At 37.2% G+C, this 18,566-nt stretch overlaps 1 protein-coding gene across 1 annotated transcript; it reads right to left on the bottom strand.

The window, feature by feature from the left end:
- Positions 1-513: 513 nt before the first annotated feature.
- LOC134662376 (pancreatic triacylglycerol lipase-like) lies at positions 514-13,383 on the bottom strand. Its single transcript, XM_063518583.1, has 8 exons — positions 13,326-13,383; positions 4,969-5,038; positions 4,082-4,227; positions 3,197-3,301; positions 2,497-2,643; positions 1,846-2,041; positions 1,220-1,366; positions 514-619 (listed from the first exon to the last, which is right to left on the bottom strand). The coding sequence occupies exons 1-8, from the start codon at positions 13,366-13,368 to the stop codon at positions 562-564; spliced, it is 912 nt and encodes a 303-aa protein (XP_063374653.1). The 5' UTR covers positions 13,369-13,383; the 3' UTR covers positions 514-561.
- Positions 13,384-18,566: the final 5,183 nt, after the last annotated feature.

Consider the following 18,566-nt stretch of genomic DNA (forward strand, 5'->3'; position numbering starts at 1 on the left):
GCTTCGCTTCGCTCGCTCGTTCGATAATAAGTGCTGATCATCTGTTTGGCTGTTTAAGGGACCTATGCCTTCATTTGATATGGCCATTTAAAGTTTTAAAAAGTTTGGAACTTGTTAAATAATGGAATTTGTATGCGACATTGCAGTCCCGAAATCGAGACTGCAATGTTTTTAACTTTTTAATTTTTTGAATGACCATAAACTACGCATTTCGCGACCTATTTTTTAACCGGCAACGTCGACTTTGCCGTCCATTTTTGAGAAAATATTAGTAATTAGCGTAGTCTAATAGTAAATAGGTACCTATATATATAAACAGATGAGTATATAAACATTAGTCGATACTGGTCTTACTGCAATGTCATGTTTCGTTTCGTTTGCCTCGTTATACTATACAAATTGTTGCCACAAACACTAGATAATAATTACTATTGTAATTATATATGTACTTAAGTATACTCGTGCGATTGCCATAATAGAGATCAGACAAAATAATAAATAAGACAAATATAATAGAAGCCAAATTTTATTTTATGAATAATTCAAAGGTCGTCAGAAGAGTTAGCCCTGGGAGAACGGGGACTGCGCGTTGACGGGCACGGAGAAGAATCCCCAATGTCTGAAAGCAATACAAACATTATTAATAAAATAATATAATGTCATTAAATTTCCCCTGAAAGTTTCTAATTAATTACATAGGTACATATAATTATTAAAACTTTTTGGTAGTTAGGTCGATCTTAAACTGAGACTTTTGGGTTTACTTGGTCTGTAAAAAAACACATTTTTATAATAGGCCGATCGATCCCTGAAGGGCTGCCTCTCAAATTAGTAAAAAACAATAGATATAATTAACAGTTAATTAAGAATACTTAATTGAGAGCAGTCTGAGGGCCCTAGCCAATATGAAAATCGTACAACGACAAACGCCAAACGAAAAGGCAAAATGTATCGAGATGGCTGATGCTACGAAAAGTCACGTGACTACTTCCATACATTTTTTAAAGTTTCGATGGGCGTTTCCTATCAACCCTTGTTATCTTGGCTAGGCCCCCAGATAACATGACACAATTTCGGCGCGGCTGAAACGTTCGGCAGTTTTTTGGCTGAAACCGAATTTTAGGTCTAAATATGATTTTTAATATTTTTATGCTGAAACAGGCCGAAACCGAAACTTCGGTCGAACACTAACAGTTACCTATTTTGTTGTCGTACTCACCCCGTCTTGTCAGTCAGGCCTCCCATAGGCAGGGTATCCTCGGGGTCGCAGTTGGTAGGCAAGATAACGTCCGAGTCGAAATCACCTTCGCAGCGGGACGCCGTGAAGCCTCCAGAAACAATCGACTCCGCGAAGTATAGGAAGGACCTAGAGACAGATGAAGTTAGTATCCGGACCGAGAAGCTTATAAACAGACGATTGAATATCGTTGCAGCGTTGCTGCTGCAGCCACTTCCGTCGGTCACATTCCCATTGTAACCCGTCCCAAATGGTTATGCAAACTTTTGAGAAAAGGTTATTCATCGGTAACCGTATGATACTTTAAACGTTGGATGAGTTTATCCGAACGTTTAATTAATTCATCGAACGTTGTTAATCCGCTTACAATATAGCGCTAGATACTCGTATATATTTCGCGTGCAATATAATATACATACTTAGAATAATTGAGGGTTCGGATAATCGTGGTTCTACGTAATAATAATACAAGATATTTAGGCGGAATGAAGGATACCTATACCTATCATACTTATAGACTAGACTTTTTGGGGTTCAGTTGGAACCATTACAATCTATAGAGGAGTTTATCCTACTTTAGTCTTTACCATTGTAGGTACGTAATTCACCTGTCACGGTTGCACTCCCAGTCGATGATCTCGCACCCCGGCTGGAAGAAGCCACCGTTGGGGTAGAAGTCGGAGTGCGCGACGGGCTCGTGCATGCCGCTGCCGAACACGTCCGTGTGGATGGCCTCGGTGTACACACCGTCGGTGGGGAAGAACTGGTTCGTCCCGTTGAAACCGTGACGGGTCGGGGCCAGGGCTGAAAGATAACAAATAAAAAGATTTTACCCTGGAACTTAAACCCCGTAAAAAGGAGAGTTATGAGTAAATACATGTAGGTAGGTACTTATTCTGATTATTTTTTTACGAAGCATTTTGTAGATACTATTTTTGTGGACGAAGCTTGCTCTGTGGATTGTTGATATTGTATTTATTTTGGATTGTTTGTATTTTGTATAAATAAATACTTATTCCGATTTGATTACTATTTACAAAGTCTTGTTTTGCTCTTGATAGTTTCTTGATAAAATTATAAGGTCAAGTAGGTATATATGTATTTACCTATGTAGTTGCACTCACAGATCCAAAATGTCGCTTTTTACATTCTATGTTGTGGTTGAATTTTTTATCACTTCAATGAAAGTCGGTGCCGAGTTTGCATAAATACAGACTCTAGATAATATCATTTTTAAGAAGACGTGTTTCATGTCTTACCAGTAATGAAAGGAATTTGTCCGTTGAGATTTCTGCCGACGATGCCGCCCAAGTGGGCGCCGACTTCGAACCCAATGATGTGGTACTGGTCAATAGTCGCGCCAGTCTCTTGGTTCAGCCAGACGATGAAACGGGCGACGCTTTCAGCTGGGAATCAACGTTGAACTAAACAATGTACATACTTAATAAAATCTTGCAAGCCGAATTTATTTTTACATGTAGGCTACACATTTGTATTTTTACACACGCACACACACACACACACACACACACACACACACACACACACACACACATTACACACACATTAGGTATATCGTGTTGTAAAGTTCTAGAAACAGTTCAAGCTAACTATGCGTCGAATTGGCAGCGGCAAAGTGTGGCGCTGTCACACTTTGCCGCACTGTAAACGTCATATTTTCATAAGAATTTCCACGCTGTCAATCTACCGCGGCGGGGTGAGGTAATTTCGTTCGGGGCTGGTGCAACGTTACTCCAGCGTTGACATGGACGATGTTGTCGTTGTCAGTTTGCGTTGCAATTAGAACGTTGCCCTGTTGCAGGAAATGTGAAATCAAAGTTGATGGCTGGAATACTGATATTCCTGCTTCCTGCAGCATATTACAGCAGTAACGCTGGAGCGGTCTGATTCAGCATGTACCCTTTATCTTCTGCATATCAACTCTTTGAAGGAGCTTACCGCAAAATGGCACGTTGTGGCTGAGGAGTACGTTGTAGTCGGTCGTGCCGGCGCCGGCGCTCCAGTCCACGGCGATCAGGTTCACGTCTGCGGTCGCGATGATGGCTGAACACACACGTTAAAAAAATTAAAGTAAATATCCAGTAACAAACAATTTTTAACGGAAGTCCAGAAATCAGGTTTTAAATCGAAGAAGTTACTAAAGAAAGGCCTCAAGATTTGCTATTCACCTTCATATTGTAGTATCTACATTGCTTTAATGCCCGAGTTTTAGGTAGAAGGGATAATATTTTCAGTATTTTATAAATTTTGAAGTCAGTTACAAAATTACGAAGGCCTCCAGTGTCCAGCTCACCTGTCTAATAAGTATTTTATTCAGAGGCACTGCCAATATGAAAAATACAGGATCGGCAGTGCACAGTGCTTAACTGCGGGCGTTCGTATTAGGTAATGGTAATCAGTGATTACTAATCACTTACCCTCAGGGCTGGTTGTTTACTAACGAGATAGTTTAGATTTTGTGCGTGCCGCGTGTCATGCCTAGATCATAATCTTATCAAATTGTTAAATCAGATTCGGCATCTAGTTTGTACTATTTTTATGTAGTTTCACTAGTCAATATCTGGGAAACCGAGCTTTGATCGGAAAACATATAAAAACTCAAAAATTAGCGTTTTCCCAGAGATAACACCTAGCTAGATCGATTTTTCGTTCCCGAAAACCCCCATAGAGCAAATTTGGTCGAAATCCCTAGAGCCGTTTCCGAGATCCCCGAAATATATTATGTATATATATAAATAAGAATTGCTCGTCTAAAGGTATAAGATGCTGCCGTGACTTGCTACGACTACACAGATGTGAAACAGAAGGTATGTTATCGGTTACCAGGGACGAGAGCCACGTTGAAGGCGGACACGGCGTCGGAGTCCCAGCCGTGGAGGATGAGGACGGTGCGGCGGGCCGGGTTGAAGTTGGCTCCGATTAGAGTGGGGAAGCCGAGGACCATGGGCTGGCTGACGGTTGGGTTTTGTCTGTAAAGTGTTCATTATAATTTAGTCGATCGCATCACGGGTTCAAACATCATATTGTACCTAGTTTTTTTTTGGTCGTCAATGGCTACAGCTACAGCCAAGTTAAATTACTTACCGTCCAAGAATTAAGTCATCACCTTATCCGATTCCTGTTACTAAAACTCGTACAGTCACTGTGTGCTACACTACTATGACGCTGTCCTACAGGCCCACAGTAAATCACCACTGGATCACGTTCTCGAATACCTGAACGCGCTCCTCGTATGATTTGTCAGATACATAGTTCCGCGAGGCGATTGATTTGATAGACGTGAATGTTCTACTTTGTTACCTTTAATCTTTTGTACTTATACTTGATTGTTCTAAACGTCTGTTTCTTTAATAATATCTAATTTTTAACAGATGATGAAATTATCCCGGAACTGAAACGGTTTATGTGTGTGGTTAAGGCTGGACTGAGTGGACTGTTTGCTTGTTTATGCGTATTATGCTCATACGAATGAATGTTCCTAAATACCTATCACCAAAACTTTGACAGATATAGTTGCAGGAACGCCTTAAAAAAATACTTACTTGAAATCTTAGAAATTTTGCCAGGGGGAATAACATTATATAAGCATATTATAAGTAAACTTTTAGAGAGAAAAAAAAGGTGAGTACCTATTACTTTAAATCTACAATAATCTAAACTCTTAACTATTTTTGTTAACTTCGTCTACTTAATAACACCTTTCGACTTACCTGGTGAAGAGATGGTAGACATTTTGCGAATCGGGAACGTAGGTCGCCTGGGCTGCCGTGCCCGAAAACCCTGAAAAATATGTATCTCATGATTACCATACTTGCTAAATATTAGGGACCATTTTATATTTTGGTGACTGAAAATACAGGGCCCCTATTCGACATGTGCAACTGTCAAATTTCGCGTCATTTGAAATTCAACTGTTGAAGTTCATTTGAAGTTCATCAAGTGCTGAAGTTCATTTGGTACAAACAATAATTTAACAAAAAACAACTTTGTTTTATTATTACTTTAAGGTTTATAATGGTTTGGTTTGGTTGTCACCTAACTGTGGATTGCTAATGTCAAATTTTGACAAGTAATGATTCCAAATGTAGACTTTTTTCTCTATGACCTTCGGCTCCATCTTGGAGTTTTTGACGTGCGAAAGGGTAATTTATAGCAAAGAGTAAAACTTTTTTTTTTCAGTACGTAAGTTTACATGAATTAATGACATCTTGTGAGCGATAGACTAACGAATGCGCTGTAGGCGATGCGGCGGCGAGTAGTGGAACTTACGTGACAATTTCCATCAATCAAAAAGGGACTACATTGCTGATGGTCGATAAAGGCTATTAATAATTGAATTTTAACAGCAAGAATGCCTTATTGACAAGCGATCTTTTTGTTGAACCCACACCTACACGTCAAATAATGCTTGCTCCACACATTCTCCTATAAACGCTCAAAATTGTAAAAAAATGAAACAATTTACTCATCACCTCTCTCAACTCAAGCTGCCTATTTCTAAACCACGTTAATAAACCACAAGTTGTACCTTAACACATTTCGTAAACCACATATTCAGAAAAGTCCGTATTTTATTACTAAGTGGAACATGAATAGCTTGTATTACTTTTTTGGCATAAAAATAATCTAAATTAGTCAAAATATTTTGACTAAATATTGCGCTACTGCTACCTACTATATAGGTACCTACTACCTTAGTAACTTGGTAACTTTGTCAGTCACCAACTATTTTGATGCTACCTACAAAGAGCATCAAAATAGTTGGTGACTGACAGGTCAGGCTCCGGTCTTGGTAAGTAATATAGTCAAATACAGTAGGTCATAAGACCTAACATTACTACCAAGACCTAAAAGTACCTATTGTTTAATATGTATCTACTCAGAGATGATTTTTAATTAAAGGAGATTAAATACATATATGTTATTCAACTACAAATAAAAAAAATTGATCTATTTCAGTTTACACATTTTTTTTCGTTTAATTTTAATAAAACATTAAAGTTTTTAAGCATTCAACTTTATTTAATTTTCTTCACTTTATTATTTTCTGATATTTAGGTAGGTATGGTGTTTCAGGTTGGTAACAGGAAATAAGAAAACCACACCTCTCCAAAAACTCTGCTGGTGATTCACATCTGTAAGTTTAAATATGAAACATGATAAAAACACTTAAATTAAAAACTTAATGTCTGGGAGACCGAGTTTTGCTCTGGAAACATATAATAACCCAAAAATGCGCGTTTTCCCAGAGATAAAACCTAGCTAGATCGATTTTGCGCCCCCGTAAACCTCCATATAGCAAATTTCATCTAAATCCGTTTAGAGCCGTTCCCGAGATCCCCGAAATATATTATACATATAAATAAATAAATATACAAGAATTGCTCGTTTAAAGGTATTAAAAACTTATAAATAAATTATTAGCCCTAAATCCTGGTAGTGAGTGTAGTGACCTACCAAGTGCGGTAGGGTGCCCTTCTGCAGGCTGGCGGCTTGCCCCGCTGGATAAGAATGCTGATCCGCATCATCAAAAGCATACAGATATAAAGCGCTTTGACAGCTCCTCATAGAGGCAACGCGCGCTAGGCCGCACGCCATAAATCTAAGCTAAAGTCTTAAATTCGAGATCATGAACATGAAATATTGTTCGCTATAATATTAAAATCATAGGTATTAGACCTATGATTTTACTATTATAGCGAAAAGTTAGCAGGAGACGGCCGTGCCGTGGTCGTGATAGGTACAGCATGCGTGGACCAGACAAGCAAACCCTGAATTATGTTCACCTATGTATATTTACTCTTCTTTCCAAGATAATCATCTTTTTCAAAATGTAACCCGTATAATCGGGCTGTATAATTGCCTCAATTTTTTTTACACAAAGTTGTATGTAATCTTAATTCGATAATTAATGATGTTTTACATATTTATCATATACTATTTTGCAAATTTTTCTTGGATATTACGTTGTTTATTTCGATTGACGTGTTTATTATTTTCGTTACTATGACAGCGTTTTTTTTTCTTTTTTGGCATTTACTACAGTAGCCAGTGTCATGTCGATATAAAAACACTTTAAAAATGGAAAGGTTGAGTCCTCAATACAGTGACATTATAACTCAAACAAGAACCATCCAAAGGGGGGTGGGGGAAATTTCGTTATCTGCCTCTCTATCACTCTTGCATATACGAGCGAAATTTAATGGTGGCAGATAATGAAATTGGTTTCGCGGCAGGCCCTCTTTAAACAAACCGCCTTGATTCATCAATGTTATGTTTATTAGGAACAAACGTTGACTGCCGACTGTCCTATATATTATACTACTCTTTGCTGCCCACTTCTAGCGCTGACGGTACACCGCGAAAATCAGTAAAATGCTGCAAATGGTGTTAAAGGTCTGAAAATCGGTACGATTGATCTTTAGGACATTTGAAACAATTTGACCCGAAGCGCCCACAAATAAAAAAAAACGAGAGGAGTTATGACATCATGTTTTTTTGTATGAAATAAAAAAAAAAATGTTTAGAAACCTATCGTGTATGGTATTAAACGAAAGGGCTTTCTGAGCCAATGCTAAAAATATATCACATAGTTACATTTCAGTCATTTTGTTTAAATTATAATAAAAATAGTTTTCAAAACATACCAAGTTTGGGCTTCTCCAGATACAATACCATAATTTTTTTTTTGTAAAATATACCTCAAATTATCCCTAATATCCTCATATCTAACCCTAATAAAGCAATTTTGAAATTATTTACATTTAGGTTTTTTTTTTAATTTTTCAATTTTACAAAGTGTAATAATAGCCCTGCCGAATTACTCAATACGAGTAATAATGTCATTCGGGTAAAATAAGAGTATTGAAACTTGCTTTTTCTACTCCCGTACTTTTATTTGTCATTTAAAGGGTCGTGCACACACCTTTAAACCCCTAACTTATAGTTATCAACACAAGTCTTTAGTCTATTCCCCAAAAAAATATTTGTGCATACACGCAGTATCTTTTTGGCACTTTTACGATACTTCGTGTAATCACCATTTAAAAAATATTGTATGGAATACATTGTTTCCAACCTAATTTTAATTGTCATTTCTGACAGATGAGTAAACCATAGACATGTTTTGGTTAATGGTACGATTATTTTCATCTTTATAGGGCTGTATCTCCTAAACCGTGCGTCGTAGCACAAAAATAATCAAATTTTCGTTCCCCTTTGAAACTCCTAAGTAATATTTAGAAAACACGAAAAAACAAAAAAAAATAAAGATTTTTTTTTATAGGGTTGTATCTCCTAAACCGTGCGTCGTAGCGCAAAAATATTAAAATTTTCATTCCTCTGTAAGAAACCCTAATTAATATTTAAAAAAAAAACACAAAAAAGAGATTTAAAAAAAACAAAAAAAACTTTATAATGCTGTATCTCCTAAACCGTGCGTCGTAGCGCAAAAATAATCAAATTTTCGTTCCCCTTTAAGAAACCCCTAAGTAAGATTTAAAAAACACAAAAAAAGAAAAAAAAAAAGAAAAAGAGGAAGAAAAATATTTATAGGGCTGTATCTCCTAAACCGTGCGTTGTAGCGCAAAAATAATAAAATTTTCGTTCCCCTTAAGAAACCCACGCACTGAACAACCTATCACATTAGGACATGAAACAATCATCATCATCCATTTTTATTATTATTTCATTGCATTTCAAAGTAAGTGCTTGGTCGTAGAAAAAGTATTGTATGCAACGTTGTTTAACCGAGTCAAAAAATACTAGTGGCGTCTTTATTAACAATTTTCGGTTGTTGTTTGTTGTTATTGTTACTCACGCCACTCGCCTTTTTTGACCTCTCTTAAACAACAGTTGCATAAAATACTATTACATGTTCCTTTGGTAATATCTAAGCTTTAAGTAAGCAAAAGTTCTGATGAGTGGGGGGTGGAGAACTCGGGAAAGGGGGGACGTTAAAGGTGAGTTTTTTCGGTTAATTCTTTCTTAATTATTACATAGACAATTTTTAGTACGACTTATAGATTCCGAGATATAAGCGACTTTCTGAAAAAAACCGTTATATATTAATTTTATGCTTTCTTTTTAAATATTTAATTGAGAGATTCATAGATCACACTATGTAAAATTGAAAAATAAAAAAAAACCTAAATGTATATAATTTCAAAATTGCTTTATTAGGGTTAGATATGAGGAGATTAGGTATAAGATTAAAGGTATATTTTACAAAAAAAATTTTACCGTATTGTATCTGGAGAATCCCAAACTTAATTGGTATGTTTTGAAAATTATTTATATTATAATTAAAAAAAAATACTGAACTGTAATGATGTGATATATGTTTGGAATCGGCTCAGAAAGCCCTTTCGTTTAATACCAAACACGATAGGTTTTTAAACAATATTTTTTTATTCCTTACAAAAAAAGATGACGTCACAACTCCTCTCGTTTTTTTTTTATTTGTTGGTGCTTCGGGTCAAATTGTTTCAAATGTTCTAAAGCTCAATCGTACCGATTTTCATACCTTTAACATCATTTGCAGCATTTTACTGAAATTCTCGGTGTACCGCCAGCGCTATATAGGTATACTTGGTCAACCAGATCTTGACAGTAGAAAAAGTCGGCAATTTTGAAAAAAGTAGGCGCGAAGGGATATCGTCCCATGGAAGATTTGAATTTCGTGCCTTTTTTTACTGAAAAGATTTGGTTGACCAGCTATATACATATTATACTACTCTTTGCCTACGCCTTTGCTTTAAACTTTTTTTAACAAGTTTTCACAGACAATAATTTGACATAGACACATCAAGGCGGTTTGTTTACAAAGGGGCCTATCGGGAAGTGCGAAAATCGAAACTCAGCTATTTGCCTCTTTATCGCTCGAATATGCAAGAGTGATAGAGAGGTTAGATAACAATATTTCTAATTTCTGACTGTATTTTTCTTTAAATATTTTCAAATATAATTTAAGTTGCGTTGTTTTATCACAAAGTTAAAAAGACTTAAAAGACCACTGTCTGTATCATCACCATCAGATCAACTCGATGGTAACCATAAAAATATTGTATTGTCACCCATATTACATATTATGTACTTATGTAAAATTTCAGCTTCATTGAACACCCGAGAAGTGGGTCAAATCTAGACACGCGGGAGCGTGTCCAGCCAAGTTCAAAGAAAAAGGAACTGGCGACGCAGCAACCGTGTGTAATATTACACCAACCATTTCGAGCTACTTTTGACCCCTTCACAACTTGAAACCTACTTAACCTACACACATGAAATTTGGCACATGTATTCAAGTCCCTTAGCTTGTTCAAAATACACTATTTCATAAACATAGCTCAAACAGTTATTGATAAATTAACGTTTAAAAACCGGCATTTTTGTGACTGACTGACATATAGATCAAAAACCTAACCCACTTCCAGGTGACCTAGAAACTTGAAATTTGGCATCAAGGTAGAGGTAGGTAGTTTTTACGTATAGGCATATAGGTAATATATATTTTTCTGTTAGTTTTTCAAAAACTTGGTTTGTTGTTAAAAACTAGCCAAGACAAATCCTTTATAATTTCAGGATTTTCTACACAGCACAGAACTTGGCACCCATATAGATCTCAATTCTTTTGTCGGCGAGTCAACAACGACACGTATTCTCAATATTGAACTTGGCTCTCATTTCACATTTATGTTTTTGTTGGGATTTAATTTGCATGATTTGATTGGAACCACATTGGAACAGACAGACAACCAACGGGACAGATAAAACTAAGTAAAAGCTTGAAAAAATGTGGCTTTTTCAATTTCTATTGCAACTTCAGATGAAAACGGGGTCTCTATTGTTTCCCAAATAGTTTTAAGCCATAATGTATTGTTTGCTCGAATTTTCGTTAGTCATAATTAATTTAGTTCAGAAACGCGTCACTTTTCAGGATTGCCATAAAACAAATCTAACCTAACCTAACCTATCTATAGGATAACCTAACTAAAATCTTGAAATGTTAACGGTTTCAGTTTTATGAGTAATGATAATATAACAAACAATACATTATGACTTAAAACTTTATGGGAAACAACGGGACCCCATGAAAACGTCCTTATTGAAGCATAAGGACCCTTAATTTATGGAAAGCCACATATAACAACCAATTCGAGGCTACTAGGTGGCAAAATACGACTCAATACGTGTAGGTAGGTCAAATACACGAGAGTATTAAAATAAGGATTTATATTTGGCCAAATATTCTTGTGACAAAGTTATTCTTCCCCGCGTTATCTCGATTTTGCCACGGATCATGAGAACCTATTGTTCTCTTGACAATTAATCCCAAGGATTGACGTAGGCACTAGTTTTTCCGAAAGCAACTGCCATCTGACCTTCCAACCCAGAGGGTAAACTAGGCCTTATTGGGATCTGTTAGGCTGTTAAAGTTTAAAGTTACCTACTCGTAAGTCTCGTAACACAACATATAAGTTTCACATAACAAAATTACTTACATATATATATTATGTACATATTACTTTTCTAAAAAAAGGACTGAAATCTAGTGCTGCGAAGAAACGGTATTTTTGTTCGGCTTTTTGTTGCTATTTTGGCATATGGATACATGGTAGAAGAAGTAAGTATGGAATCCTCCTCCGTTTTGCGTGGTCCGACGCACCTGGCCGGGTTTTCGCGATTTTCCGTCAATGTCTGTCAATACCTTATTTCTTACGAACACCTAAAATAATAAGTTTAAAATTAATCTCAATATCTCCAGTTTGCTGTTCATTCAAACTGACAAAATCCAAATTTCTAAGGCAATATACGACCGCTGTCTTATATAAACCATTAAAATTCATCATGAATAACCCCACGTTGCGTTGTTATAAATTTAATTAAATAAATAATTATTTTATTTTATTTATTACAACTAATTAGGCATAGCGTCCAATTTAGAATATGACACAGGCACTAGTTCTTACGAATTTTACCTTAATTTATTAATCAAAGGACCTGAGGTAAAAGTGAGAAGAGGTTAATAAGCAGATGCACCAGCTAGTCGCCGACGCTCCGCTTCCCCCGGGATTAGCCCTTAAGCCTGCACCTAATAGACTGGCTCATAGGGGGCTATGAGCTTGCTGTTGCGTCAATTTTCATTTTTAGAAAAAAAAACTAGTCTACTAACTACTAACAACACAATAAATGCTTATTTTGCCGCATTCTTCACTATCTCTCCCTATTTCACTGCCATCTAACCCAGAGGACAAAAATATAGCTTATTGTGGCTACTGGCTACTCCGTCTTCCTCATGACTCATGCTCATGATATTTTACTTCACCATAAAGTAATTGGTGTAATATCAAATGATATTTTTCACACAAGTTACAAGAAGTTCATTGCTAAGAGCCGGGGTTAGGACCCACGACGATTGGTTTAAAATTTAAACTTTATATATAATTTGTTACCTAGTAATTATACTAAATCTGTTTTCTTTTTGACATTTAGTGGTATATGTATTGCTGTATGTTTATTGTCAAGTTTTTTTAAATTCTGGACAATTGTCATATATTCGTTTTCATGATAGATCTACACCAACGCCACTGCATGTCATGTTCTTGCGGTTTATTTTTATAACGCCAAGATCGAAATTTGACTGTTAACTCCATCTTGCGTCGAGTAGAGGAATCAAAAAACTATAAAAAATAGAAATGCAGTTTACTCTATGCCATAGAATCCCCTTTTAAATGTCATAAATCCAAACATGGCGGCCATACCAATAGACAACCAAGTCTAGCGATGAAATGATTTGTTTACATGAGATTCACTGACAGATAATGATCTTTACCTATTCGACAACCCATGATTGTTCAGATTCAAATGAACTTCAACATGCGACGTCAAAAGTGGCATGTCGAATAAGGCCCCAGTTAGTTGTTATAGGTAATAAAAAAAAACTTAAATAAGAGAATTTTATACAATAGACGAGATATTTTTATGTGGTTTAAAAAATTAAACATACTTACCTATTGTCCTGAAACACATATGGAAGTAATATTGGATGTAAAAAAATGTTACTAGTTACCTGCGAATACAACGCACAGAATAACCACAAGGGTTGAGGCCATGGCTCCAATTGACAGAACTGTAGTGAAATTCGGGTCAGTGTCCGTTTTATATTCAAATGTTATCAATTAAAATTTATTGCAGATTTAGGTAGCTACTTATCTACTTATCATCTTATCGGATTTCACTAACCAAAAGCCACAAACATGTTCGATGCCTTTACGTATAATGTACCGTCATTATAGCCAACTTTGCCCGCTTTTTTTGTAAAAATTCGAATTTCTCAAAAAAATTATATCACATCATATGACTTTGTTTTGCTCAGCACGTCCATAGTGATCAAACGCATCAGTTTCATTGAAGAAAAAAAATTAAATCGTGTTTTTACCCACTTTTTTGGCGTTTTAGAGGGCGGGCAAAGATATCCGGGGTTTGGGACAACATTGTCCACGTCAATTTGGTGTTCAAATACAGCTCGTATGACGATGATGTCTAAGGATCACTTAAAGGTTTTGGGCAATCCTACCATTCCCTGTTAATAACTTAGCGATAAGTGTAAGAACTTTTAAATAAATTGGGTGGGCAATGTTGCCTACCCCTTTTTGGCCATTTCCATACAAGACTTACCTAAGCATTTTACAAAGGCTAGGGTTGGCACTTTAGAGAAAATCTGTCACAATAGTGTAATGGCCAAAAACATGAATTTTGCTGTATATTTCACGCGTTAAAGAGATAAAACATCTAAATAAAGGATAATAAGACCAATTAAATACAGTATATATTTATAAACTTACTTTAGTGTACAAACATAACCTACTTTTACTTGCGAAGTTGGGTAAATTTGTCAAAAGTGACAACCCTAAGCCGTTTTTGGTGGTGGGCAATGTTGGCAACCATAGGTCTGTAAATTACCGGATTACATTGCCCACCGCCATAACTTTAGTGTCTTTAGGCCTTTTTAGATTAAACCTCAATAGACATAATCTATGCTTCATGCTTTATAACTGAAACCCGGAAATATTTGTCTAAGGGTTCTCAATTTTTTTCTACTTATACCCCCCACCGCCCGCCCGCCGAAATATACCCTATATTTGACAACTCGCTGGAAATTTCCAAGTCAAGTTGTGCACATGTTTGGTATATCGATTTGTCACAAATATAATCTATTTTCTACTATAAATAGCAGGATGGCCATAAGTATTTTAAATATTTCTACATTAACGAATTTGTTTAAAATTGACATTTTGGGCAAAGTTTCCCCTGGTGGCAAAGTTGGCTATAATGACGGTACCTACTTACAATAACGTAATTGGAAAAACTGGTCAAGTGCGAGTCCGACTCGCCCACCGAGAGTTCCGTACAAATGTAACTATTTTTATTATTACAAGCTTTTATTTAACTTGCAATGTACCTGTGAGTAACTATGTTTGTACGGGTAAATCTTGCAAGCTAAATTTGACCCACTTCCCAACCTCCAATGAAGCTGAAATTTTGCATCAATATGTAAGTCGGATGACAATGCAATATTATGGTACAATCGAGCTGATCTGATGATGGAGACAGGAGGTGGCCATAGGAACTCGATGATAAAATAAAGCCACGTAATTGTGTTTAGGGTTGTTAGAATTGTCTCGTTGAGTATTAGTTGACTGTGGGAAAAAGTACAGTCAACGATAAAAACTAGTATCATAATAATTGAATTTTTACAAAAGCTGAAAATTTGCATATATACATATGTAAGTCGGATGACAATGCAATACCATCACCACATACAGTACCATCGAGCTGATTTGATGATGAAGACAGGAGGTGGCCACAGGAACTCGGTGATAAAATAAAGCAACGTAATTGTGTTTAGGGTTGTTAGAATTGTCTCGTTTTGAGCATTAGTTGACTGTGGAAAAAAGTACAGTCAACGATAAAAACTAGTATCATAATAATTGAATTTTTACAAAAGCTGAAAATTTGCATACATACATATGTAAGTCGGATGACAATGCAAAATTATGGTACCATCGACCTGATCTGATGATGGAGACAGGAGGTGGCCATAGGAACTCGGTGATAAAATAACACAACGTAATTGTGTTTAGGATTGTTAAAATTGTCTCGTTGAGTATTAGTTGACTGTGGAAAAATTACAGTCAACGATAAAAACTAGTATCAAATTGAATTTTGACAAAAAACTTATCATGGCTCCGTACGTGAAGGTTTTCACGCGGACCCCGGGTCCTCGCGCCCCGCGCGGGGGCACAGCTGGGATTGACGCCAGGATGATGATGATGTACGTGAAGGTTATCCTATAATTCTCCGTTGACGTGCAGTTCGTCTTTGTCAGCAATCAGCATAATAAATCACCCATGAAAAGAAATAACTTGAAATGTATAAGAACTATGTAGGTCAGAGTATAGCAAAAGTGGCCCGATTTTAGGACTTTAGGCAAAAATATTTTTTTTCGCATTTTTGTTACTTTTTTTATTAAACTTTAAAGAAAACTATAAAATAAGCAACTTTTATTGATAGAAGGTTTTTTATAAAATTGACCGTTTAGGAATTAGAGCGATCTGAAGTTTATTATGAAGCTGTTGAATCTGGGTAGCTCCGGCGCTGCGGAAGGGCAGCCCTTCCGCCCTCTCTGCTCTGCAGCTTCGGCTTACTGGTTGGGCTGCCCTCCCTCCGCGCCTCCGTTTTTGGAATTGCTCTCTAGGGGTAGGACAGACAAGACCACGTGGATAGTGGGGTGCTCTGATTCGGTTTTTAGGGACCTTGACATTTTGGGTACCTTGAGAATCTTGTGACCAAAGATGCTCTAGTTCCTAAACGGAGAAGTTTATAAAAAAACTTCAATCAATAAAAGATGCTTATTTTAGCATGCCCTATATTATTAAGTAATAAAAAACATAGGTTGTATTGGTTATTTTTTTTATCGTAAATTTTCTAAGTGTCTGGCTCCTTAGTAATCCCATGGCTGAACTCGCAACTTCAGATCGCTCTAGTTCCTAAACGGTCAAGTTTATAAAAAAAACTTCAATCAATAAAAGATGCTTATTTTAATGTTTTCTTTAAAGTTTTTAAATAAAACTAACAAAAATGCAAAAATGTATACTTTCGGCAAATGTTATTCAAAATTTTGTTGAAAATCATAACTGGTTCACAACTATTTTTAAATTTCAAATCTTGTAATTCTAGTTCCTAAAGGGGCCCACTGATTAACAGTCCGCCGGACGATATCGGCCTGTCAGTTAGAACAAAAAGTTGACAGCTCCGAACAACTGACAGACCAATATCGTCCGGCGGACTGTTAATCAGTGGGCCCCTTAAGATGTTCCTAAAATCAGCTATAAAAGCAGCGCGAGCGGGAATTGTATGTCTGTGAGAACAACAGTCATCTTGACTTCAGTTTATCGCTAGCTCTCTAAAAGAGCAATATTCTAAATTAAGGGTCCGTGCGGGGCCGAGGTAGGCCCCGCACCCTGAAGAAACCCTCTTTCTCCTGGCGTAACCTATAAATAAACTACTACCAATTACGGTCTCCGTGCGCCCTTTCGCTAGTCTACAAATCGTAAGGCCCCCCTGATTTGGTGCCCCTCGTCGTGTGACTGAGCTCCTTAACGCAGCGTACCTGAGCGCGCCCTCCCAGACATCGCGTGCCTGAGCGCGCCCTCCCAAGACGTCGCGTGCCTGAGCGCGTCCTCCCAGGCGTCGCGTACCTGAGCGCGCCACCGGACGTCGTGTGCCTAAGCGCGCCCTCCTAGACGGCGCGTGCCTAAGCGCGCCCTCCTAGACGGCGCGTGCCTAAGCGCGCCCTCCTAGACGCCGCGCGCCTGAGCGCGCCCTCCTAGACGCCACGCTCCTGAGCGCGTGAACGTCGCCCCTCCAGGCGCCTCACCCCGGAGCATGCCCTTCCTGACGACGCGCGCCTGAGCGCGACTTTACTAACGCTACGTATCTTCTGCTATCTCGTGCCTAGGGCTTGCAATTCGAATATTCGAATTTGTCGAATATTCGACCTGTTTTGATATTCAAATATTCGGCCGCTCAGGTTTCGAATATTCGAATATTTTTTATTACTATTAAAAAATCTATGTCAGCCGCTGTAGTTACAGTTTCTGTGTGTTTGACGGGTATTTACAGTGAATGAGGAACGGTAGGTACCCAAATACGAAGGAAATAATATTTTTACTGTATTCCTCTCGATAGACTTCGTGAATACAGTGAAACCTAACTCAATTTAAAAGAAAACGAAATCAAAAAGTATGATATTTTTACGGTGCGTAAGTTTTAAGTTAAAGGATCATTCTGTTTATTCAGTACAAGCGTACGTTAAGCGAATTTTTGAAGTCTAAACCTTGCCACTTATCGCAATTCTCAAATTTAATCATACCAAACCTGCCCAACTTGGTAATCTAACCATGCACCTTTAGCTGACGAATAATCCACCCAGTACTCAACTAACTTTTTCCCTTAAATATTCCAATATTATATAAATTAGCCGACCATTAGGAATAATAACTTGCCAAACCAAATAAAGTCAATCTTCTTCTTCTTCTTCTTCGCGTTGTCCCGGCATTTTGCCACGGCTCATGGGAGCCTGGGGTCCGCTTGGCAACTAATCCCAGTAATTGGCGTGGGCACTAGTTTTACGAAAGCGACTGCCATCTGACCTTCCAACCCAGAGGGTAAACTAGGCCCGTATTGGGATTAGTCCGGTTTCCTCACGATGTTTTTCCTTCACCGAAAAGCGACTGGTAAATATCAAATGATATTTCGTACATAAGTTCTGAAAAACTCATTGGTACGAGCCGGGGTTCGAACCCGCGACCTCCGGATTGCAAGTCGCACGCTCTTACCGCTAGGCCACCAGCGCTTCAAAACAAATAAAGTCAATAAAGATCCAAAATACAATGAAATTAAAGACCTTTTTACAGGCCTCTGAGTGATTACAAATTAATTTAAATCGGAAAATAATTACCTACTAAAAAAATATCTTACATACCTAGGTGTTGGGATGGTTAAAGTTATATTATTTCACGCAACGACGCATTTATAATAAGTTTTATCTAGAAATATTAAATACGTCTAATTTTGGCGTTTTACTTGTTTTTATAAATGTGGGCATCTTATAAATAGTAGGATGATAAAATCTAGTCAATTAAGCGGATTTCTCTAAAGGAATTTGGTACAGAACAATTCAATGTCAGCCCCCTCAGGTCCCATGGTTTGACAAAAAACTAAGTAGGAAACAGGTAGTATCACTCCT

The sequence above is a fragment of the Cydia amplana genome, chromosome 3, assembly GCF_948474715.1.
Source record: "Cydia amplana chromosome 3, ilCydAmpl1.1, whole genome shotgun sequence".
Classification (NCBI taxonomy): Eukaryota; Metazoa; Arthropoda; class Insecta; order Lepidoptera; family Tortricidae; genus Cydia; species Cydia amplana.